This window comes from Bos taurus, chromosome 23 (genome assembly GCF_002263795.3).
Source record: "Bos taurus isolate L1 Dominette 01449 registration number 42190680 breed Hereford chromosome 23, ARS-UCD2.0, whole genome shotgun sequence".
NCBI lineage: Eukaryota > Metazoa > Chordata > Mammalia > Artiodactyla > Bovidae > Bos > Bos taurus.
In genome coordinates, this window is record NC_037350.1 from 27,618,886 (window position 1) to 27,641,461 (window position 22,576).

Consider the following 22,576-nt stretch of genomic DNA (forward strand, 5'->3'; position numbering starts at 1 on the left):
TTGTTGCCTGGCCAGCTTCTTCCCTTGGAAACCTCTTTTCCAGATGAAATACTCCTAGGTTTACCACTCTGGGCCCACCATTTTGAACAAGATACTTACGGTGAGCAACTATATTGTGAGGTTCAGGATACAGTTTAACTTCAGTGTCTCCTCCAACCTCAATGCACAAAGCTCCCCTGCAATTCCAGGGGCAGAGGCTGTCTGCCCCAACCAGCTCAGCGGCTCCTTCAAGGGAAACACACTGAGCCTCCACTGGAAGGAGTGATCTGAGACTTGTCAGGTGACACATTGTCTGCTATTTGGGGTTAGAAGAGACTGACTGCAGCTCCACAATGCTCCACCTTTAGTCAATACTGGAGAGCTGATACTGGCACCCCTCCCCTCTGTCCTGTCCTAGGGAGCAAACAGGGTGGAATGTGAAGGTGTGGGACCAGCTGCATGATTCTGAACCTGGCCTTCCAGACCCATTAGGTCACATTAGTCCCCTGGAAACCAAGTCTTTGTTCAGCCAAGGGAACCTCCTTAAATGCAAATAGGGGGGCCCCACCTTTCACACCCTAGAGACAAAGTACTCCTTCCTCCTGGTCATGGCCATTAGGGATTCTGTTGACTGGCCTCTACCACCAATGCCCCTCCCCCTTCTTCCTGCACTTTCTATAGATAACAGCGGGTATGCCATGAGGGGCCCTTGGATACCTGAAGTGAGTGGAGAGAGGTGAGGTTCAATATTTGAATTCCTGACCACGCCACCCAAAAAGTCTCAGTCTACCCAGATGACTTCCTGTCTAACAAGGCTTACAGCAGCTGTGTTTTCAGAGCCACGCCCACCCCCCCCCCAACCCCAGGGCGGGGTGGGCGTCCCCGTCCACTCTTCACCCTATTTATCAGGGTTCTAGTAGTCTTTCAGGAGAAGACCAGCTGAGATGCAGACACCACTCCTGCTGGGGCTCTGGCTCTTGCTGTAGCCGGCACTAATCGAGGCCTGGACACCCAGGCTGAGTTGCTGAGCAATCTGGGAGAGGGGATGGTGGCTGGGAAAAAGGGGAGCTAGCAAACAGACGGGAAACATGGGAAGAAGGGATGGCCCCTGGGCTGAATCCTTTATTTTACCCTCATTGGCCCAGACTCCACCCTAGCTTTTCCCAGTGTGAGGGGCTGGACTCCCGCTCAGTTGCGTATTTGGGTTGTTGGTTTGCTCCGTGTCCCCAGGAGGGGCATGTGTTTCCTGCAGTGTCACGAATGAGGGCCCCGAGGGTGTAAGGCTCCAGAGAGTGGGGAGCCCAGGTGTCGGGGATAGCCAGGTCTCCATCCAGCCATCCAATCAGCAAGCCTTTCCAGCTCCCTCAGGAACCCAGTCATTCATTTTTTCCTTTCATTTGTATTCGGATTAAAGATACCCTTACTAGTTTTTTTCTAGACCGCGGTGTCGCGGCCACTCCCCTAACAGAACCTGGACCAATCATCTACAGCTCCGCCCTTTGTTCACCCCGACTTATTGTCCCCTAATTGCAGCATTCCGTCCTAAGGCCCGATTTGCTTTGTTTGGTAATTCGGTTGCTTACCCTCAGATATAACTTGTCCCGGGGGAGGGGCCCTCAGCTTGGATTTCTTCAGCTGCTGCGGTCACCAAGGCGACTATCGCAACGCCCCTTCTCTTCACCCGGGGAAAGCCTCCAAAGGGCCCGTCACCGTGACAACGAACTCTGGAGGTTCTGCGCGCGCAGAAGCCGCGCCCAGTCTCGTGGACGCGGAGGAGCAAAACGAAACAAGGGCAGGCTCAATGCGCCTAAGGCCACGCCCCCTGGAGAAGGCCCCTTCCAGACCTTCTGCGTCCAGGGTCTCTTAACTTCACCGCAAGTCTTCCTGGACCTCTCAGGGCGACCCCTTCAGGGAGCCCAACCTCAGCCCCTCTAATGCCTTCTCGTTGCGCTTTTATTCAAGAGAGGGAGTCAAAGGGTGCTGTACAATCCCTTCTGCCTCCCCTTTGCCCCTTTTGCTTCGAAAACAGTCCCCGCTGTCTGATTCTTTTTGTCACTTATTCAACGTTTATATCGGTGCCAGGTGCTCCTCCCCAGTTCGCCATTACTCTGACTTTTCCCTAAAATAATTCTATTTTTATCGTGCCAAGTCTCTTCAGGTGAACGCAGTGGTGTGTGTTTTTCTCTCGTATTTTTTCTTTCGCGTCCGCCTTTCTTGGTGTGTTTCCATCCTTTCGTCCTAGCTTCCTCATCAGCAGCCCCAAGACCGGATGATTCTTGAATAATCAGCAGGGAATCCTCGGGCTGGGCCCGGCCCCAAACCTTCAGACCGGAAGCTGGTGCAGGTGGAGCGTTCTTGGAAGCCGAGGACTTTCCGTAGCCCACCCGACCCTTAAAGCTAAAAACCTGAGTCTTTCACACAGACTGATCTGGCCAGATTTCGACGGAGCAGGCGAGGTGGGCCCAGGAGGCCCCCCGGCGGAGGGAGCGTATGGGGCGCCTGGCGCAGCATCCGGGTATGGGAGGGATGTTGGCACCAAAGTGCCACCTTCCGGGGAAGCCGCATAGTACTTTAGGTGATCCGGCAGGGCAAGCTTCCCTGGTGGCTCAGTCGGTAAAGAATTCACCTGCAGTGCGCGAGACCTGGGTTCAATCCCTGGGTTGGGAAGATCCCCTGGAGGAGGGCATGGCAACCCACTTCAATATTCTTGCTTGGAGAATCCCCATAGACAGAGGAGCCTGGAGGGCTACAGTCCATGGAGTCGCCAAGAGTCGGACACGACTGAGCGACTAAGTATACACACACACACCCCTGAGCGACTAAGTGTACACACACACACACACACACACACACACACACCAGGGCAGGATGCCTGGGTCCCCACGAAGCGACACACACACACACACACACCAGGGCAGGATGCCTGGGTCCCCACGAAGCGACACACACACACACACCAGGGCAGGATGCCTGGGTCCCCACGAAGCGCGCGACTCGACCTTCTCAGGTTTCTCTCCAGCCGCCTGGCCAAGAGCTGAGCTTGGGCTGGGGGCCGCCCTCGCGTCTTCCCAAAAGCCCTGAGGTGCAGCCAGGCACGGAGAGCGAGCTCACAGCGCCAGAGCCGGTGGGCACCGGAGATCAGACCCACTGACCTGCGGTTGAGCTGAGGCGGGACCGGAAAAGCAGGGGGGTGGGGGTGTATGGAACGGCTCTGGTTTTCTGGCACCCCTACTGGACTGAGTAGGGTCACTCACGACTCAGGTGTCCTCGCTTTTGGATTTCTGACACGTCTTCCCCATCCTGAAAAATAGTATCACAGTCATCCCCTTTTGCAAGTCCCTTCCTCACCTCACAGTCCAAGTCCAAATCTGTCTAGTCTTCCTTCTAATGCTGCTCAGAGTCATTCACTTGTCGGCTTCCCTCTCTTCTGCTAGACCAGGCCGCCATCTTGTGACTGAACTCAGGAATAGCTTCCTAACTGATTTCCCCGCCTCAGAAATCTTTTACAAACAGAAATCTGATCTTGTACTCTTCTGCTGAAATCTCTTTGTCAGTGGTTTGCACTGCCCAAGTTCTCCCAGAAACACTCTTCCCCTTACTCCCTCATTGTTGACTGGTCTCTCATTCTAGATTGTGCTCTGTGAGGGTAGGGACTTTGTGCAGTATTGTATCCCCAATACCTGATGCAGTGATCTAACGAATGTCTGTTGAATTAATATGAAAGAAGGTTCCCCTCTCCTTCCCCCATCTCCCCCATCCTTGTTTCCAAACCAGGATGTTAGGGCCATGGGTGAGGACACTCAGTCTCTTGGCTGTAGATTCTAGCATTGATTTCCACTCCAAAAGGATGTTGCCTCCCCCTTTCCTCTTTGCCCACTTCTCTTCAGCCAATATAAGGCCAAAGTGGAGGCTGGTGGGCAGTCATGTATGTTATGGAAGGCCATGCAGGTAACCAGAATCAAACCCTGTACATAGTCCTCTTAATAGTGCTGGTCACGATGAGCTTGGTGTTTGGTAAGTGTTTCAATGGGGTCAGAAGGGTTTCCTAACCTGCTGGATACAGAAACCCTGATACCAAGTATCTGAATACATGTACCAAGAACATTCAGGTAAAACCAGTCAGGAGGAAAGATGGGATGGGTGGGCGTGGTGGGATAATATCAGACTGATAACAGACTGATATTCACTCTGAGGAAGATTGCTGGTGACTACCCCAAGGCTGTCTCACTCAACGGCAATAACCTAAATGGAGATACTAAGGGGAATCTCTTCGAATCTGAGGGCAATACAGAATGGGGAGGGTTGGGGGAACGTGCCAGATGACAGCCTCAGGATACACAGCGTAGAACAAGGCTAAGTTCAGCCTGATAACTCCACTTGGGTGCAAAGCACCGTCTACACAGAAACCAGATCCAAAGTGTTTGCTCAGCATCTGCTTCATACAAGTGCTCTGCTGGGTCTGAAAGTGGGTTTTGGGGGCTCAGTAACATGTGATCTGGGCCCGGGACCAGAGGAGGAGGGAGATGAATATGGTGTAGTTGGGGAGGGCTTTGGTGGACAACGTTTCATGAGTCTGTTCAGTGAAAGGACAACCAAACAAAGAATGTGGCCCTGGGCTGTTTGAAGTCTCCTGGCTACAGAAAGGAGAGATTCTTCCTGTCCTGTGATGATACGCTCTGAGGTTTTCACACTCTGAACATTACAGATTAAGAAAGCATATTCAAAAGAGAATCTGGGGGTTGGGTGAGGGACAGTGAAACCAAGTCACAGAGGAAGCACTGTCTTAACAGGGCTGCTAAAAGTTGGAATGAACTGCCTTGGCCTAACCTTTAATTTAGAGGCTTGTAGAGTGCTAAGCATGTTAGCCCCTCAAATGCATGTTGAATGAATGAGTTCCTCATTTCAAGAGGTATGAGAGTAGAGAGTGGAGATTTTTTATGAGAACTAAAGCTTCTGATGTTAGATTAAGCCTGATATTTTTCAGGAATTGGTGATTTTATGGTTTTCTGAGTAGGGAGGTAGGAGGGAACAGTGGGGTTGATCAGTCTGGGAATTAAGTGGGTTTGGGGTCAGTGTTTCTCTGTGTTCCAGGTCAGTCTGAGATATATGATCAAGAACCCATTAGACAGAAATATTTCAACGAATACCTAAGCTGCTATCGATGCCTCTTTGAGACCAAGGAGTTGGGATGCCTTCTGGGATCTGACACCTGCCTTGTCCCAAAGGGCAGCAGCTGCATGACTCTGCTCATAAAGAACAGTAAGCTGCCTCTTCCTTTCATCTTGGGTCCAGTCCATTCCCGAACTGAGTCTTTACCAGCCTTCTAAGCGGCACCCCAACTGGTTCCCACAACTCTAAGATACTGTTCTATCACTCCCTCTCTCCTTTCCTTTAGAGCTACTCCACATCGCTACTTCCATTCCTCTTGCCTTCTTGGCTCACCCTCCTTATAACACCCAGCCTCGCAGGCCTGGAGTTCCCAGATCCGCTGGCCTTTCCTCGGGCTGCCTTCTCCCCGTCTGTCAGCAGTAGTTCCTGCCAGCACCATTCTTCTGCTACCTCTTCCACTGCTTCTTCTCAGCCTCTTTCACTGAGTCTTGCCTTTTTCTTCGGGAGCCTTAACAGTTCGTGTTCACCAGAGTTTGGTCTTTTGCTGTCTTCCTCTTTACTCTCCCAGAGGAACTCTTTTAAAAAACATTTATTTATTTAAGGTGCACCAGGTCTTAGTTGCTTCATGGGATCTTAGTTGCTTAGTGGGATCTTTCGGTTGCAGCATGCGGGATCTAGTTCCCTGACCAGGGATCAAACCTGGGGCCCCTGCATTAGGATCTCAGAGTCTTGGCCACTGGACCACCAGGGAAGTCCCTGTCACTGTGTTTTGAATGGCTCTTTCCCACCAACCTTCCATGGGAAACTTCCACAGAGTTCATGGCTGGTGACTCCCTGGCATTCCCTGACCCTGTCCAGTTTCAGGGATCTGCCTTTCTGGGGTCTAGGAAGGGGTAGGGGGTCAGTGATGGTCAGTCTCTGTGGCATGAGGGGATGGGAGGGCTCGGGGCTTTGCCTCGGACCTCCATGTCACTGATTGTTGCTGTCCGTCCCCAGACAGTGGTTTTGAGACCATGGTGAGTGACTGCCGCAGCAAGGAACAGATGAGTGACTGCTCATACACCCGCGCCTCTCCAGTGTTTGGCTTCTGGATATTCTCTCGATGCTGCTTCCAGAATTTCTGCAATAACCCTCAGAAGAGAAGCTTATATGTTCCTTAGAACTTCTGTAGAGACCTCAGGAGTACAATCCTGCCAATTTCCAGCCGCCCTCCTGATTTCCACCTGGGGACAGTTGGGACACTGTCCGGCCTCTCCAGAGCAGCCCTCCCTGCCAGCCTCAGCAACAGTTACTAGACCCCAGCCCTATCTGCCTCTTGATTGATGCCCCTCAACACCCCTCAATTTCCACTCTGTCCTTTCCCACTCTCCCTCTGCAGAATTCTCTGCAGTTTTCCTTCAAGTCCTCAGTCTGACATTGTTCCTCCTGTCTGCTCCCACCTCAAGGATACCCCTTTGCCCTGCTTCTTTTCCGACAGTCCTCTCGCCCCAGGTCCCCAGCTGTTTCTCCAAAATAAATAGATGCACAAACTGTTTGGTTTGCCTCTCTCTTCTGGTGGATATGGAGGTTGAGGAATGTGGTACTACCGGACTGTTCCATCATGGGGGCAGGTAATGGGCTCCCCGACATTCGGAGCTCGGCTCCTGCTTTGCCCTGCTGTGTCTGACTCAGCTCTCAGGTCAAGAGAACTGGAAGCCCTCCTGTGGCTAAAACCGGAAGGGTAGTGGATGTCCTCAGAAATGCTGTCAGATCCAGAGCTGGGTGTGGGCTGGCCAAGGAGGTCCCTGGGGGTATGCTGGTGGGAGTGGAGCTATGAAAGAACCAGTCCCAGGGAGGAGAGGGTAGGGAAGGAGTTCTGTGGAGAGAACAGAACAGAACTCCTAGACAGGCCTAGTGCCCTCTCTAATCCCAGGCTAATTTCGTTTTTCAAGGATCATGGTAACTCACCTTGATTTCAGGCCTTGGGCTTCTCAGCTTCTAAGGCTGCCTTCCAGTTTGACTTGCTAGAGCTGTACAGACCTGGGCCTTTGATTTATACTGAAGTCAGAGGTCATGGGGGATAACATGCAGGCAAGAGAGGAACATAGTGGCTTGTACCTCTTTACCTCCAACTGCTTCCTGATCTAGAAACAAACATTGGTTTCTCCCACCAGCGCACAGGCCACAGAAATCCAAGTGCAAAATGTTGTATAGGTAAGAGTATATCCTGTGTGATGTCACTTTTACCAAGAACACAATGAAATTCAGGACAGTGGCTACTCCTGACAGGGACAGGGGAGGGTCCAAGAGGGGGCCCGAAGGCAGCTTTAGGTGCTGATAAAGGCCTTTATGCTAACTTGGCGAGTGGTATAACACAGGTGTTTAAGTTTACAAAAACCCATCTAAAAGTGTGCAAACAACTCTATGGCCAAAATGGTTTAAAACTAAATACGGCAAAACCAGTGTGCTTTGTCTCTAAGGCATATCTGTTTTCAAGCCCATAACTTCTATTTGTGTGCATACACTGATACACATTCTCTCAATCCTGAGACACTATCTCTACTTGAGAGGTGACCACAGAGGCCGAGACCAACTTACCCAAGTGACAGAGGAGCTGGGGTTGGGCCTCCTAGCCACAGAGATGCACTTTTCAGAAAAGTTTCATAATCCTGCTACTGGGTCACCAGATTCAGAGGGGTGGATACCTGACTGCCCTCATCTGCTTGTCCTGGTGCTTCTTAATACCAGGCCTGGCTCAGAGCGGTGTGTCGTGTGTACTGAATGCATGGGGAGGTTTGAGTTATGAAAATTCATTACTGCTTTCTGCATGTTTGCAGTTCTTCAAATTACAATCAAAGGGCCTGCCTCTGCAGCCTTACCTGTGTACTCTGTACTCCCCCACCCCCTTCACCTAGACTTCCCACACAGCCGGCCCTGGATGCCAGGACCCTGGAAAGAGCGCAGGTGCCTCGGCTCCAGGTGACTCTGAGACACAGACCTGTTGTGTTTGCTCTTGTGTTTTCATGGTTTTTTCCTTCCTCTTGTGGAAAAACCTGACATCACCTGTGAACTTCCTAGATTTTGGAGGGTATGTTTAAGGCTGGCAAGATTCATAATCCTCATACTTTGATCTCCAGCCGAGCAGAGGGTGGGATGGATGTGGGCTGTTTGAGGCAGGCCATTGAGGAAGCCACAAGGCCAAGTGAAGTGGGTAGGGCTCTACAACGCTGTTTGAACCCCACGCCCAGTTACCTTTAACTTGTCTACACCTGCCCACACCTGACCCTGCCCCCATCAAAAATGTGACACAGACTCTGGCCAGTTTGTTTATTGTGGAGGACTAGGGAGTGCAAAACAAAGGACAGACCCCCTCCTCTCCCTGGGAATCTGTGCAAGTGGGTGTCATGGCTCAGGGATGTGAAGTGGAGCTGAGGAAGCCAGAGACTGGGAAAAGAGATGAGAGCAGGCAGCGGACCAGGCAGGAGCACGGGTGGTAGACAGTGAAGGAGGGGCGCCACAGTGCTCAGCCAGGAAACCTGCACAAAGTCCAGTCTCACCCGTTCTGATGCAAGTTCAGTCTGGCACAAGCTTTCAGAGCTAGGTATCGGAGAGTGCAAACAGCCAGATTGAGAGAGATCAGGAAGATGGGGGGTAGGGTCGGGGTGATGGGACACTCAGTTAACAGGACAGTGTTGAGAAAACCACTGTGCCTTTCCCAGGTCAGCCTAGGCAGAATCCGCATTTGAGATTATCTTCTAGGTGGTCGATGGGCTCTGGGTACAGTGCCAACTGCTTTTTTGGGGGAGGAGACTAGACCAAACCATAGAGACACTGGAAGGACAAAGGAAAGGCAAAGGAAAGGAAGACTGAGAACTTACAGACCCCAGAGTGTGAGTGTTCTGAGAAGACAATGCATGATGCTGGGGTGTCAGGAGTGAGATGCTAGATCAGAGAGAAATCTATCTGCGACGGGAAAGATGTCAGGGACCAGCCCAAGGAAGAGTCAAAAGTCCAGAACTGTTGAGAAACAAGTATATGCTGCGCAGGTCAGCAATGGACAAACTCAGATTCATGGGTGGGCCAGCCAGGGGGTCCAGGCCTTCAGAAGGCTCCTTCCCAGCAGGGAAGCTGGGCAGGGGCAGTGACAGGTTCAGGGTTTGGTAGAACCACAGGATCTGGGACTGAGACAGGGGCAGAGCCAGGGACCTGTCAAGGGGCTCAGGCGAGGCACTCTGGAGCTGGGGACTGTACCAGGAGTTGCAGTAGTCATACTGGCAGCACTGGGCCGAGTACCAGTACTCTGAGATGTAGGTGGGGAGCTTTTCTTGGCAGCGGTAGGAATTGTGTTGTCCACAGCCTCGGATTAAGAAGCGAGCTTTGTTTTCTGGAGAAGAAGGGACAACTAATAACCCTTGCTGCCTCCCATAGTCACCAAACCTGGTACCCCTTCCACAGACCTGCCCATCCCTCACCTAGACCCAATTTCCTTTCCCGACTCCTGCAGAAGAGGCTGGAAGAAATTAGCTTAATTGGCTCCCCAGAACCCCAGACTCCTCCCCTACCAGAAACCTCCATCTCCTTAGACCTCAGGCCCCAAGCAGCCCTCATTTACAAGAGGAGACAATGCCATGGGCTGTCTAGCCAGTGGCCCTTTCCCTGCCTGACTCAACTCACCATAATTGATGCTGATCACCATGCATGGGGATGAGCTGCTAATAGTGCACTTCTCCGAGCCTGAAATGCATCCTACAGCAGGATTTTCTAAGAGGCAGAGGTGGCAGGTCCGGACTTCAGAAACAGGAGCTGGGGAAGCAGAAGACATGGATGGTGGTGTTGGCCCACTCCAAGTTCCCTACCCTGCAACATCCCGCTCACCCACCGCCACCCTCTCCCTGTACTCAGCCACCCCTCCTTCCCTGCCCCTGCCCCACTTACCCTTTCCCACCGTGAAGCCCACCATGACCAGTGCACCTATAAGCATGTGGGCCTTCATCATGGACTTCTGGGGAGAGGGGCAGTCCCTGAGGGGTGCCCAGAAACCCCACCTTCCCATGACCACGCTCCTTGAGCCTGAACTGCAGGGTGGTTCTGACAGGTAGTCTGGGCAGGAGGGTGGTTCTGACAGGTAGTCTGGGCAGGAGCTGCTGTAGGTACAAAGCTATACTCCTCCCTGAGGCAGGAAGCAATTAGCTTGGCAGGAGAACATGTCCTCACCCACCTGGTCTGGTTCCTGAATGTGGGAGCTGCAGCCCAGACAGGGGCAGTATCTGGGCCCCAATCCAGCAGTCTACTTTTGTCCTGAGTGTCCCTCAAAGATCTGTCCCTGCCCCTCCAGGGTCCATGGATTCGTTTCATTCTCTGGTACCATCTGCCATCCTCCCTACACAACAGTGCCAGTCCCTACTGTTCTGAGAGAAACTTAAACCAGGAACCCAGTGACCTTCATCCTTCTGAGATGAGCATGTCTCAGCTCCCCCAAGAGGGGGCACACAGACACCACAAAATAGCAATTCTGGACCTTGAACCTCTTCTCCCCACCCCTTACAGTTCAGTTTATTTTGGGATCTCTTTCTTTATAAAACAAAGTCATGTTGATTACATCCCCTAGAGTATAAACAGCCAACTGCAGTGGCACAAAAAGAGCAAATATTTCTCCAGTCTTTGAAATCCGATTTCTGTCTTTTCCTCATGATCTCCGTACATCCTTACACCCAGTCCTAAAAACATCACCCAAATCTACTGGGCACAAATCTGTGCTGGTTTTCAACTTGAGGAGAGGGGGCTGGGCCAGGAGGGCTCCTGGGGTCCAGCATACCATTACCCATGCTTCCCAACCCCAAACACCAGCCAATCAGCCCACGGCCTTTTCTTCCACTTTATTTCATATTCCCACCACAATAATGACTCCTTTAATTTAAACTAAAAACCATAGAGGGTTCCTGAAATTGTGGCAGCAAAGGAATGAAAGTGTCAAAGACCGAGGGACAGGTGGGGTGGGGAATCAGCGAATCGTCTTCACTGGGCTCTTGAAGTTGCTGGCGGCTTGGAGCTGCAGCTGGTAGGCCATTGGATGGATCTTGAAACCGTAAAGCCTGGGTTGGGGCAGAGGTGAGAGAGGAAGCAGAGTGAGCCCCATCCTGGCCCTGCCAGTGGCCTGCATTCCACCCCCCCACCCCAGTTTCTTCATGGGCTTGCTCAGTACTTCAAGGCAGTGGTTCCCCAACTTCTCTTCTCAAGAATATTTGGAAATGTATTTTAAATATCTATTAAAACTCAAATTCAAAACTACAAATATGTGTCTGTACATATATACATGAGTATATACACGTCAGTACTTGTTTTAATATAAAAGCTGAACTTGCCTTTTCTACACCAGAGCAAAAATGATACTCCAGGAAGATAAACCACACTTCAACCGTGGCTCTGAGAATTTCCTAGCAGAAAGTTGAGCACACAGAATGGCAACAAGGCTAGCTACTGCCTTGTCCTCCCTTCTTTCTAGGGGATCCTGGGCACCTCTTTTGACCCTTGGTGACTCTGTCCCTGTTCCCCACCTGGGCACAAACTGGTTGGCGGGCCTCTTGGGCCGGTACTCGGGGTGCACCATGAAGAGCATGTGAGGGAAACCGGTGCCGAAGTAGGCGCCATCCGTGTGGTGGTGCCTCGATGACTTGGGTGTGTACACGTCCATGCACTTGGGGCAGTAGAGCTTCACCATGGCCTCACCTGGGATGTCTGAAAGGCCTGGGAGACAGCCAGACTCAGCAGGCCAGGTCACCCAAGACTGCCCAACCTCCCTCCTGGACTCAGGCCCCAACCTGCTGAGCCCCAACTCCATCCCAGCAGACCTGCCTTCTTACATGGCCCTCCTTTCCCTTTCCCAACACTCACCGATGGGAAGCATTGGCTGGTTCTCACAGTACACACGGGGACAGTATCCAAAGTCTCCCTGCTGGTACTTTTCCAACTGATGTGAATGAAATTGAAGGAGTTGGTGGGTAGGTATGAAGAGAAGAGGCAACCCCCTCCTCAGCCCAACCCACATCACTGTGTCCCCAACTCCTTCTGCCTCTTAAATGTCCAGAGGCCCCTTCTCTGGCTCAGATGGGCCTTCAGACTCCCCTGCTTCCTTTCATTCAGTCAGGCAGGCTGAAGACCATCAGACATTCACTGCTTATTCCCTGAGAAAGAGGGAGTCTACAACTTTCTGCTCTGGGTCACATCTCCCTCCCCCAAAACACCGCCTTCACTTCAACCCTCAATCAGGTCTTAACCCCTAGGCCCAGATTCTGATGTTCTTTCCCCTCTTCTCAGCTACATTCTGTGACAAGGCTGAAACAAGTGACTTCTTGCTGAAGGAAACTCTGCTTCCCTGTTGCCTCTGAAGGAACCGAGTGGGAGGAGAGAGGCCTCACCATCTGGGCAATGCCACGGTTGGTGAGGATATAGCGGGCGTGGATCAATCCATAGAGCATTTCAGCTGCTTGCTCAATCAGGTCACTCTGGTTGGGGTTGTCCTCCAGCTCCTCATCTGAAACATGGCACCAGCCAAATGCAACCACTTGTCTTACAGCTTTTTAAGGTGCCCTGCCCACTCCCGGGGGCTGCTGGCTCTTCAGCCCAGCACCCAACTTGGAGCCTCACCCCAGCCACAGCCTGGGCATCTGACCCAGAAACATGGGCCTCTGACCCTTCCACCAACCCAAGGCAGCTCTGCCTTCCTTCCATCCCTCTTAGCCTCTGCTTCTTTCTCTTCTTTAATAAATAAATGCAAAAATGTCAACACGGAAGATAGAACTCTAACCTGGAAAGGGCAAGGAAGAAGATAACACCCATGGAGAAACTAGCATTTTTGAAAAGTGCTAAGTTATAGGATCGGAGAAGGAAATGGCAACCCACTCCAGTGTTCTTGCCTGGAGAATCCGAGGGATGGGGGAGCCTGGTGGGCTGCCGTCTATGGGGTCCCACATAGACACGACTGAAACGACTTAGCAGCAGCACAGGAGCAACTTATACGATCAGAGTATGAGAACAAGTGGTAGAAGTCACAAAAGTAGGCAAGAGTGAGGTAGAAAATCAAAACGAAGTAAAGGATTTGGGGTTAAAAGGGTTAGAGAACCAAAAGGAAATTTAGAAATTCAAGAAGCAGATAAACAGGGTGTGAATAGTAAAAAAACAGCACACACACAAAACAACCCTGAGGGTGTCTCACCAGGCTCCAGGTCCAAGATCATGTCTAAAGCTTGTCGATAGTGAGGCACCTGCTCATTGAGTCCAGTGAGATTGAATTTGTCCTGGATATAGTCTTCATCCACCTGTCAGGACGTGAAGTCAAAAGGAAACCCATAGCAAAATCCTCAGCTTTGACCTGGGCAGGTTGCTCTAACTCGTGCCTTATCTTCAATACAACTAACTGCTTCATTCCCTTTGTTCCGCACTCCCAACTCAGCGCAAGCACTTGAACGTCTCTCCCCAGTTCGTGTATACTGCCCACCCAGAAGAGGTCTGGCTTTTCTCTCCTAAGCATAAGCAATCCCCTCCTTACAGAGGCAGTCCTTTCAAGATGCCTGTCCTGATTCCTGTTCCTAGCTCTAGGAATCAGTTTTGGCCTCTCCTGAGGGGCAGCTGGCTCTCTGAGGAAGGTGGGGGCTGAACAGCTTGGATTCTGAAGTCAGTTACACTCCCTTATGTTAACACACAGGCATGCAATAAAACATTTTAACATGAAGTGTTTTAATTCTCCTAATAGCTACCAGAGATATGTACTACCAGTACCTCTGTGGTAAACAAACAAACAAACAAACAAACACAGGTTGACATGTCCAACGTTAGGCTGCTGGAGGGTGGCAGGGTTGACTTGGGGCCCCAGTCTTGACCCTTCACAAGTTGGAGAGAGAGCTACTAAGGGGACTCCTCCTTGACAAGAGTTTTCACTGAAGTAGGTAAGAGATGTGTGTGGAAGCTTTATGTGCAGGAGAATATGTGGCCAGATTACATGTGGAGGTGGATGGTAGGGTTGAGGAGAACTTACCTCACAGAAGAATTCATTGCCACGGAGCCCACAGAACCAGGAAATCCAGGACACCTCCTCTGAGCTGCTCATCTTCACGTCGGCTAGAGATAGAAGAGTATAAGCCTAAGCTCTCCCTCCCAGCCTCTGGTATCCTCACTCCTCCCACACTTTGCCCTCCAACCATGGAAGAATTTGGGGCCACCCTTTTCTTAAAGAACCCGAGACTGGAGCACGTCTCTCTAGCTCCTCTTATTTACATTCCAGCCCCTTTTCACTGAGATTATAGAGAAATTCTTTGGGGTCCACCACCTGTAAGAAACCGACAGGTCTTGACCCCACTAGTCCTACCTACATCCCTGACGCTCGTGAAAGCCAGGCCCCTCTCTCCTCCGTGTCAACTCCGGCAGGGCCGTGGCTCAGGCTCCCTACCCCCGCAGGTCTCCGGCCCCATTCTCAAGGGTTCCGAAGTTTATCCTTTCCAAGCAAGAGCTGGGCCCCTCCTTTTCTCATGGCCTGTGGGTGGTCGTCGGGTCCGTTTCATGGGAGTCCCGACATCCCGCCTCCACCCTGCAGGCCACCTCTTCTACCCTCTGTGCCGGACCGGGTCATTTCCTTTCCCACCCCCACATCAAGACGCGGAGACCCCATGTGCCGCGCCCAGGGACAGGGGATATGGCGCGGCGACGACCACCACACTCACCGACTGGACGGGGACTGGGACCAGGGGACGGGGAGGGGAAGGGGAGTTTCTGCTTCCAAAGAACCGCGACGACGGCTACAACGCAGGCCGCGGACCCGACCGCGGCAGGCGAAGTGGGGTGGGGGGAGTGGAAACTGGGGAGGGTGGGGAAGAGGGCAACGCGCAAGTGCTTAGAGTTAGGAGCCGCGGCGCATGCCGGGAAATGGAGTCCTCGGAAAGAAGAAACTGACGAAACTAGGGAAAGGCGAACTACGAATCCCAGGATGACCCGCGCACGACCCTTGTGTCACGAGGCCCCGGGGGGAGGGGGACGCTGGGGGCGGGGCGCAGCAGGGCACTGCGAGCCGCCACCGGAAGCGGAAACTCACTACCGCGTTCTGGGCCAGGTAGCCTGGGAAATAGAGTCGTGTGATTCCGGGGACTGTGGGGCCATGGAGGGGAAGGGATGGGCCGGGAGAGGAATTAGGCTGGCTGGTTGTTTCTTGCTTCTCCCATCAAACAGCGAGCCTCAGGCCTCGGCGCGACTTTGCTACCCGGGGCATTGACCTCATCCCCAGCCAGCCAGCCCTCCTGGCCCTTATCGCTTTGCTCCTTGGAGTCAGCCCGCCAAGGAGACCCGCGACGGGGCCCATGTTTCATCCGGGGTTCGCGCTCCGGAGGCGGGAGGTGAGGCCGGGTTCCATGCTGAGGGTCCTGGGTAGGGTGTACTGGGATGAGCTGAGCGGTGTGAGAACCAGGACGGCCCCGTGGGCTAACCTGAGGTGGTGCCAGCCATTCTGCTGCTTGTCCCCTTGCACTTCTCCATTTTCTCTTAGGGCTTGAACGGGGCTGCTGTGGGCGCTAAGTGCGACCTTCGAACCCTGGTCAGAGTAATGGTGAGGGGTTGCGTGACGTTATTTCATTTCAGGGTTTCTGGGCGTTCTCCGCCTCAGAGCCTTTTTTCACCCTGAGAGTGGTTTCCCAGGTCCAGAAAATGAGCTCGGAGCGGGGGCCACGTTGAGGGAGGCGAAGGGCATTGTGGGGGCGTTATGTAAAAACAGGACCCCAACCGACAGATCTTTCTCAGTCCTCGCGCTACGCCGGCGCTACGCCGGCACGTGGTGCGTTGTGCTTCTGCTATGGAAACATTCCAGGGCGGGAAACAGCTCGGCGCTTCCGCGCGCCTGCACCCTCAGGTAATTTGTTTTGTTTTGTTTTCCCCAGCCACGCATGCGTCTTTGTGCCAAGTGAGTATTTGTCGACTCCTTTGCTTAGAGTAGCGCCATTTTGCAGTACGGAAGCTACAAAGCGACACAGGCTGGAACTTCTTCGTGAAATCTGCTTCCTGCTTCCGGAGACGTGTCGAGTTTGTTTTTGTTTGGGAAGAACTTACCCCGAAATAGGAAGATTTAAAGAGCCAATTTGATTGTTTTTCTTAATGGTATGTTTTACGCTGTGATAAAGTTGAGTGGGAGGGATTGGGGGCAAGAGGAGAAGGGGACGACAGAGGATGAGATGGCTGGATGGGCATCACTGACTCGATGGACGTGAGTCTCAGTGCACTCCGGGAGTTGGTGATGGACAGGGAGGCCTGGCGTGCTGCGATTCATGGGGTCGCAAAGAGTCGGACACGACTGAGCGACTGATCTGATCTGATCTTAAAGTTGACTCAGAGAGGCTGGTATTGTTGGTGCGGATGGAGGTAGGGGCGGAGCGCAGGGCCTCTGGGCAGCTGTCTTACGGAGACTTCTTTCTTACCTTTACTGAGGAGCATTGTCTGTAACTGGCCCTGCAGGGTCCCAGGTTATGGGGTCACTTTTGGGTTGGGAGGGGATTTTTGACGCTAAGGATACTTTTGTTTATCTCATTAGGTGTCTGGAACTGGCTCTGGTCGCTGCAGGACCACCAGGGGCTTGGCTTCCTAGTCTCATTTTCCTACATTTCCCAAAAGCCATGTCTGGGTCTTCTCTCATTAACTTTACCCCAGCCACTGATCCCAGTGATCTGTGGAAAGATGGGCAGCTGCAATCACAGCCTGAAGAGCTGGAGCCCACCTTGGATGGGGCTGCAGCCCGGGCTTTCTACGAAGCCTTGATTGAAGATGAGAGCAGCACCCCTGAAACCCAGAGAGCTCAGCCTGGGCCTGCCAGTAAGAGAAAGAGGAAGAAAAGAAGAACGATGAGGGAGACTGCAGCAGGAGCATCAGGAGGACATGGACAAAGGAGATCCCTTGAGGCAAAGGACAAGATGACCCAGCAGATACTGAGGGCAGCCCAGGAGGGGGACCTAGCAAAACTAAAAAGGCTGTTGGATCCCCATGAGGCAGGGGGAGCTGGAGGGAATATCAATGCTCGGGATGCTTTCTGGTGGACCCCTCTGATGTGTGCTGCCCGAGCAGGCCAGAGGGCAGCTGTGCGCTATCTCCTGGGCCGTGGGGCTGCCTGGGTAGGGGTCTGCGAGCTGGGGGGCAGAGATGCTGCTCAGTTGGCTGAAGAAGCAGGTTTCCCTGAGGTGGCCCGCATGGTCAGAGAGAGCCCTGGAGAGACAAGAAATCCAGAGAACCGGTGAGGGGAAGCCTTATCTTTTATTATTATTTAAACTTTTAAATCTATTTTTGTTTTATTGAAGCATAGTTCATATATAATTATATAAATTACATGTGTACAATATAGCGATTGAGAATTTTTTAAAGTGATATTCCATTTATAGTCATTATAAAATATCTGTTAAATTTCTGTGTTGTACACACACTCTGGGTTTAAATCCTGATTGTACTTCTTGGGCAAGCAACCTAGTGTCCATGTTGGCACGGTTGGCTCAGTTTTCCTATCTAAGAAATTAGACTATACTTCTTATAGGGTTGTTAGGGTTAACTAAATGGGTTAATATACATAAAATGCTATAACAGTGCTTGTATTTAATAGCATAGTAAGCACTGTACAAATGTTAACTATAGTAATTATTATTTCTCACCCAAGAATCTTTTGAGGCCTTAACCATTCCTTCAGGTCCACGTTGCTAACTGGGGAGGAAAGGCAATTTGTTTCTTGGCAGAAATACTGGAAAGACCTTGTCCCACCCTGCCACCCACCTCTGAGGCCTAAACCCTTGTGCTGCCCTTAACCTTTCTCTTTTTTTCTCTCCAGGTCCCGATCCCCCTCCCCCAAGTACTGTGAGACTTGTGATGGCCACTTTCAAGACTCTAACCACTGTACATCCACTGCTCACCTGCTGTCGCTGTCCCGGGATCTCCGGCCCCCCATCCTGCCACTTGGGGTTCCAACCTCCAGCCCAGGCTTCAAGCTGCTGCTGAGGGGGGGCTGGGAGCCTGGAATGGGGCTAGGACCCCGGGGTGAGGGCCGTGCCAACCCTATCCCCACTGTCCTCAAGAGGGACCAGGAGGGGTTAGGCTACGGCTCAGCACCTCAGCCCCGAGTTACACATTTCCCAGCTCGGGATACACGGGCAGTGGCTGGGAGGGAGAGAGCCCCCAGGGTGACCACACTGAACCGCAAAGAGGAGAGAAGGCAGGAAGAGAAGGACAAGGCCTGGGAGCGGGATCTGCGGACATACATGAACCTTGAGTTCTGACCTGGGCAAATTCTGACCCTGGTGTGTTGCTGTAGTCTGAACTTGGGCCCGGAACCTAGACTCTTGGGCTTCTACTTCCTGATGTCTGCCCAGGTTCCACACCTTCTGGTTTTGATCAGTGGACTCTGCCTTCAGTAGAAAGAAGCCAAAAGCTGAGAAATAAAATCAAGCTTTTCTCCCTCTTGGTGTTTTATCCAGTTTTCTGGAAGGTGTTGCAGGGAAGCCAAACGAGACTGGGGACCACATGAAATTCTACCAGAGCCACAAGAGGCAGCTCTATGTGGCCTGATAGGGTTGCCTCTGCCAGTCTGGTTCACTTGTAGCCCCAGCCACTGTCCTTAGTGCCCCACCTATTTTTTCAACCCCTGAACCAGGAATTACCCATCTCTATGCAAGTCTATCGGAGAAGGCAATGGCACCCCACTCCAGTACTTTTGCCTGGAAAATCCCGTGGATGGAGGAGCCTGGTGGGCTGCAGTCCATGGAGTCGCTAGAGTCGGGCACGACTGAGCAACTTCACTTTCACTTTTCACTTTCATGCATTGGAGAAGGAAATGGCAACCCACTCCAGTGTTCTTGCCTGGAGAATCCCAGGGAGGGGAAGCCTGGTGAGCTGCTGTCTCTGGGGTTGCACAGAGTCGGACACGACTGAAGCGACTTGGCAGTAGCAGCATGCAAGTCTATGCAGGGCTTCCCTGGTGGCTCAGATGGTAAAGAGTCTGCCAGCAATTCAAGAAACCCAGGTTTGATCCCTGGGTTGGACGATCCCCTCAAGAAGGAAATGGCAACCCAATCCAGTGTTCTTGCCTAGAGAACCCCATGGACAGAGAAGCCTGGTGGGCTATGTTCATGGGGTCACAAAGAGTCAGGCATGATTGAGTGACTAACACTTTTGTGCAAGTCTGACCTACCCCAGAAAGCACCCTTTGTCCATTCCAGCCAATTCAATCACTGATTTCACAAGTTTGTATACTATGTGCTATGAATGGGAATGAGACATACCCAATCTTCAGGTTGCTCGCACCTGTAGGAGACAAGATGTGATAAAAAGAATGCATGGTGATGGGGAAGTTGGAAAGGCTCATAAATGATAATGGGTGGGGTCTTGCAGGAAGAAGGCAGTGTGATGGGAAGACCAAAGATGATGCAGCCTGTAGGCTGTTAGCTGAGCTGGAACCAGAACTCTGGCCTCCCAAATCTACACTTTAAGCCAAGGTTCATTTTGATACCTGAAAACTCCTAAGGGCAGGAAGCACATCCTGTTTGTCTACACTTGTCTTCCCCACACTTGCTCTCCTGTTCCTCCTGCCTCATACCAGGTGCCAGGCACATAAAGTACCCACTGTTGTCAAATCCAAGAGGTAAAAATCTGCAGGGAGGAGCAAGGAAGGGCTACCTAAGCCCCAAGCCTCTCAGCTTTCTCTTCTGGAAGAGCCTTTCATGAAATCGTGAACTATAAAAAGGAGTGGAGCGGGATGCAGGGAAGAACTCAAGGGAACTAAAGGGGGCGGGCGAGCTTAAGGGGATACCAGCGGTCGGGGGTCTCTAGGCGACGAAAATGAAAGGCTAGGCTTACATTCACGCTTTTGGCTGCTGTGACCTCGGCTGTGCGCCCCTGGGTACGGCCGGGTGCGCACTGATGGCGCGCACAGGCAGCTCGGGCCGGGGGCGGGGGGTGGGGGGCGGTCGATCGACAGGGTCCGCCCCGCGAGCTGGGGCTCCGCCTCCGCCTGTCCTCTAGTCCCGGTACGGCTGCTTCCGGGCTCTGCGGCTCCGGGCGGCTTCGCAAGGCCGAGGCCCCGACGCTGGGCCCGGGAGGGGCTGCATCGCCTGGACGCCTGGACGCCAGGCTCCCCAGGCAGGCGCGCGCTTTGCCTCGCTCCCGGGATCTCCCAGGACATCTCCGGCCTGACCTTGCGAAGACTGAATCTCAGCTGCGGGCTGGGGTGCCAGTGGGGCCACTTTATAGGAATCACAGCCCTCTGAATCAAAGCAGGAACGTTGCTGGCTGGAGTTTGCCGGATACCTCACCCCCCACTCACTTAACAGGAGACTTCTTTCTGAGCTGCCTTAGGGCAGCAGTTAGGACTCTCCTGGTAGGTCGGGAGCACCTAGGATCCGTGGCCACCTTCCTTCCTCCCTTTTTGGATGGAGAACCGCCTCCCCAGTTTCTGGGGCACCTTGGGGCGTGGCCTTGGTGAGTGAAACTTGGGGTGCTGCCTGCTGGGAAAGAAACCTGGAAAACAGGGAGGACACTGTGACGGTGTCCCACGCTTTGTAAGATTCGTAGACTTTTGGAATCGTGTGTGTGTAGTGGGGTGGTGGTGAATGGATTTGAATGTGCCTCTCTTTACCTTAAAACTGAAACGGAAACAAGCCGCTTCAGGCTGCATGACCATCCTGGGAAGAGGAGAGCCACTCCTGAGTTCAGAGTAGGACTCTCCAAGCAGATACCTGTTCTTCTGAGCCTAAACACACTCTGGTTTCTGAGGAAATCCTCAGTCCCCCCATCCAAGAGCCTAAGCCGTGCCAGGAAGCAGCCCCAGAATTGGGGGGCTCATTGCACACCCCAGCCATGTTCCTCCGACGCCTTGGTGGCTGGCTCCCTCGCCCCTGGGGCCGCCGGAAGTCGACGAGACCTGACCTGCCCACCCCAGAACCCAGACGGATGGACAGCTCCTCTGAGAATTCAGGGAGTGACTGGGACAGTGCTCCAGAAACCATGGGAGATCTGGGGTCTCCCAAGACCCAGGACTCAGGTGCACAGAGGAGCTCTGGGGCTGCTCCAGAACCAAGCAGGGAGGCCCAAGTTGAGCAATTGGGGTACAAAAGAATGGATTCTCTGAAGTGGGAGAAGACTGCTTCCAGCACCCAAGAGTCTGGGAGACCAGAGGCTGGGGAGACCATTCCCAAACTAGGACAGGATCCTGTGGACTCAGATGGCACCGGGAAACGTGGAGGGTCCCCTGAAGAGGAATTGAGCCCCTCAGTGGCTGAAGCCCCGGTGGAGAAGCCTGGCCGGCGTCAGAAGCTGCTAGGCTGGTTGCGGGGGGATACAGTTGGGGGAGCAGGGGCTCCCCACCAGTATCTGGGTGACCCAGAGGAGTGTCTGCAGATCTCCACCAACCTGACCCTGCACCTGCTGGAGCTGCTGGCCTCAGCCCTGCTGGGGCTCTGCTCAAGGCCCTTGCGGGCAGCCTTGGATGCGCTGGGCCTGCGTGGACCGCTGGGCCTCTGGCTGCATGGGCTGCTGTCCTTTCTGGCTGCTCTGCATGGACTCCATGCCGTGCTGAGCCTACTGACCGCTCACCCCCTGCACTTTGCCTGCCTCTTTGGTCTTCTACAGGCCCTGGTGCTGGCTGTCAGCCTCCGGGAGCCCAGTGGGGATGAGGAGGCCACTGACTTGGAGGGCGAGAAGTTAGGGAGGGAGGGGGAGGAGCAGAAGGGAGACCCAGGCAAGGGGCTGTGACCAAGGGGTATGGTGTGACCCAGGGTCCTACCCTCAGTGGGGTGGGAGCAAGGATGAAGATAGTGTGGGAGGTATGATCCAAATTGTAAGCACAGGGACCTCAGGGATGGGGCAGAAACCCCAGAGTATGAGGGCACAGAGCCGCCTCCACACACAGGAGAGCTGTTCAGGGTGTCTGTGTTTATGGACAGTGGGGGCCTCGCCCTTGAATTCACCAGCTGTTGTTAATTTTTGCTTTTACATTTTTCCCACTTTTTTTCTTCCACCTCCACTTTTTAAAAGCAAAAAAAAAAAAAAAAAAAAAGTGTGGTGGTGAGAATAAAGACTGAAGTGTCCTCTCTACCTTTTAAAACTCTCCAGGGGTGGAGAAAACCAGTCAGGACAGACAGACCTCTGGGTGGGGTAAGAGGGTGGTTGAGAAACTTGGGGGATCCCTTGGATCCTGGGATCTGCACCATCTGGGGAAGAGCAACACTCCTAGTTGGGTGGATTAGGGGGTCTGGATGGGGTTCCCACAGGTGATGGGGAGCCTGAAGGGAGGACCTGAGGATTCCTAGGAGCCAGGGGGAGTGGGGCTGGGTGCAGGCAGTGTTGGCAGGACGGCCAGCTCAGAGGGGCTGGCAGCTCACAGGCAGCATGGGGAGCCCTAGAGTTTGCAGACCCCACTAGGGGGTTGGGTTTGCTCACTCAGCAATAAATAACTGTGTCACACCAAATGCTAAATATACCACTACAAAGTGAGAGTTAGCACCGTTCA

The 22,576-nt window shown here is 52.9% G+C and overlaps 5 protein-coding genes and 1 long non-coding RNA gene across 9 annotated transcripts; 4 read left to right on the forward strand and 2 right to left on the reverse strand.

Annotated features, from left to right (window-relative positions):
• Nucleotides 1-527: 527 nt before the first annotated feature.
• LOC132343673 (uncharacterized) lies at nucleotides 528-2,136 on the forward strand. The gene is made up of 2 exons (XR_009492630.1): nucleotides 528-715; nucleotides 1,569-2,136. It is a non-coding gene; the product is annotated as an uncharacterized lncRNA (long non-coding RNA).
• Nucleotides 2,137-3,977: 1,841 nt separating this feature from the next.
• LY6G5C (lymphocyte antigen 6 family member G5C) lies at nucleotides 3,978-6,620 on the forward strand. The gene is made up of 3 exons (XM_024984084.2): nucleotides 3,978-3,993; nucleotides 5,071-5,238; nucleotides 6,085-6,620. The coding sequence occupies exons 1-3, from the start codon at nucleotides 3,978-3,980 to the stop codon at nucleotides 6,246-6,248; spliced, it is 348 nt and encodes a 115-aa protein (XP_024839852.2). The 3' UTR covers nucleotides 6,249-6,620.
• Nucleotides 6,621-8,380: 1,760 nt separating this feature from the next.
• On the reverse strand, nucleotides 8,381-10,060 carry LY6G5B (lymphocyte antigen 6 family member G5B). Its single transcript, NM_001192202.1, has 3 exons — nucleotides 10,003-10,060; nucleotides 9,742-9,870; nucleotides 8,381-9,451 (listed from the first exon to the last, which is right to left on the reverse strand). The coding sequence occupies exons 1-3, from the start codon at nucleotides 10,058-10,060 to the stop codon at nucleotides 9,048-9,050; spliced, it is 591 nt and encodes a 196-aa protein (NP_001179131.1). The 3' UTR covers nucleotides 8,381-9,047.
• An 868-nt stretch (nucleotides 10,061-10,928) lies between these two features.
• On the reverse strand, nucleotides 10,929-15,848 carry CSNK2B (casein kinase 2 beta). Of its 2 annotated transcripts, none has more exons than XM_024983685.1 (7): nucleotides 15,537-15,848; nucleotides 14,099-14,181; nucleotides 13,280-13,382; nucleotides 12,483-12,598; nucleotides 11,959-12,034; nucleotides 11,622-11,811; nucleotides 10,929-11,159 (listed from the first exon to the last, which is right to left on the reverse strand). In XM_024983685.1, the coding sequence occupies exons 1-7, from the start codon at nucleotides 15,583-15,585 to the stop codon at nucleotides 11,069-11,071; spliced, it is 708 nt and encodes a 235-aa protein (XP_024839453.1). In that variant the 5' UTR covers nucleotides 15,586-15,848; the 3' UTR covers nucleotides 10,929-11,068. The 2 variants fall into 2 exon arrangements, with proteins under 2 accessions (XP_024839453.1, NP_001039919.1); NM_001046454.1 differs by lacking the exon at nucleotides 15,537-15,848 and adding an exon at nucleotides 14,781-14,895.
• Nucleotides 15,174-18,532, forward strand: GPANK1 (G-patch domain and ankyrin repeats 1). 3 transcript variants are annotated; one of them, XM_024983734.2, is made up of 5 exons: nucleotides 15,174-15,446; nucleotides 15,596-15,655; nucleotides 15,984-16,200; nucleotides 16,631-17,323; nucleotides 17,906-18,532. In XM_024983734.2, the coding sequence occupies exons 4-5, from the start codon at nucleotides 16,713-16,715 to the stop codon at nucleotides 18,348-18,350; spliced, it is 1,056 nt and encodes a 351-aa protein (XP_024839502.1). In that variant the 5' UTR covers nucleotides 15,174-15,446; nucleotides 15,596-15,655; nucleotides 15,984-16,200; nucleotides 16,631-16,712; the 3' UTR covers nucleotides 18,351-18,532. The 3 variants fall into 3 exon arrangements, with proteins under 3 accessions (XP_024839502.1, XP_005223740.1, NP_001069936.1); XM_005223683.4 differs by lacking the exon at nucleotides 15,596-15,655 and adding an exon at nucleotides 15,836-15,955 and having other exon boundaries at nucleotides 16,053-16,200; NM_001076468.1 differs by lacking the exon at nucleotides 15,596-15,655 and having other exon boundaries at nucleotides 15,235-15,446; nucleotides 17,906-18,531.
• Nucleotides 18,533-20,923: 2,391 nt separating this feature from the next.
• On the forward strand, nucleotides 20,924-22,566 carry C23H6orf47 (chromosome 23 C6orf47 homolog). The gene is given in 1 exon segment (NM_001101267.1): nucleotides 20,924-22,566. A coding segment is annotated over 1 exon segment (894 nt). The 5' UTR covers nucleotides 20,924-20,925; the 3' UTR covers nucleotides 21,820-22,566.
• The last annotated feature ends 10 nt before the right edge of the window (nucleotides 22,567-22,576 follow it).

Coding starts and splice junctions, on each gene's coding strand:
- LY6G5C (XM_024984084.2), top strand. Junction 5,239..6,084: donor GACTCTGCTCATAAAGAACA/GTAAGCTGCCTC, acceptor GTCCGTCCCCAG/ACAGTGGTTTTGAGACCATG.
- LY6G5B (NM_001192202.1), bottom strand. CDS start 10,060: ATGAAGGCCCACATGCTTATAGGTGCACTGGTCATGGTGGGCTTCACG. Junction 9,871..10,002: donor GGGCTTCACGGTGGGAAAGG/GTAAGTGGGGCA, acceptor CTGCTTCCCCAG/CTCCTGTTTCTGAAGTCCGG. Junction 9,452..9,741: donor GGTGATCAGCATCAATTATG/GTGAGTTGAGTC, acceptor CTTCTTCTCCAG/AAAACAAAGCTCGCTTCTTA.
- CSNK2B (XM_024983685.1), bottom strand. CDS start 15,585: ATGGAGAAGTGCAAGGGGACAAGCAGCAGAATGGCTGGCACCACCTCA. Junction 14,182..15,536: donor AATGGCTGGCACCACCTCAG/GTTAGCCCACGG, acceptor TTCTATCTCTAG/CCGACGTGAAGATGAGCAGC. Junction 12,599..13,279: donor GATCTTGGACCTGGAGCCTG/GTGAGACACCCT, acceptor GCCATGTTTCAG/ATGAGGAGCTGGAGGACAAC.
- GPANK1 (XM_024983734.2), top strand. CDS start 16,713: ATGTCTGGGTCTTCTCTCATTAACTTTACCCCAGCCACTGATCCCAGT. Junction 17,324..17,905: donor ACAAGAAATCCAGAGAACCG/GTGAGGGGAAGC, acceptor TTTTCTCTCCAG/GTCCCGATCCCCCTCCCCCA.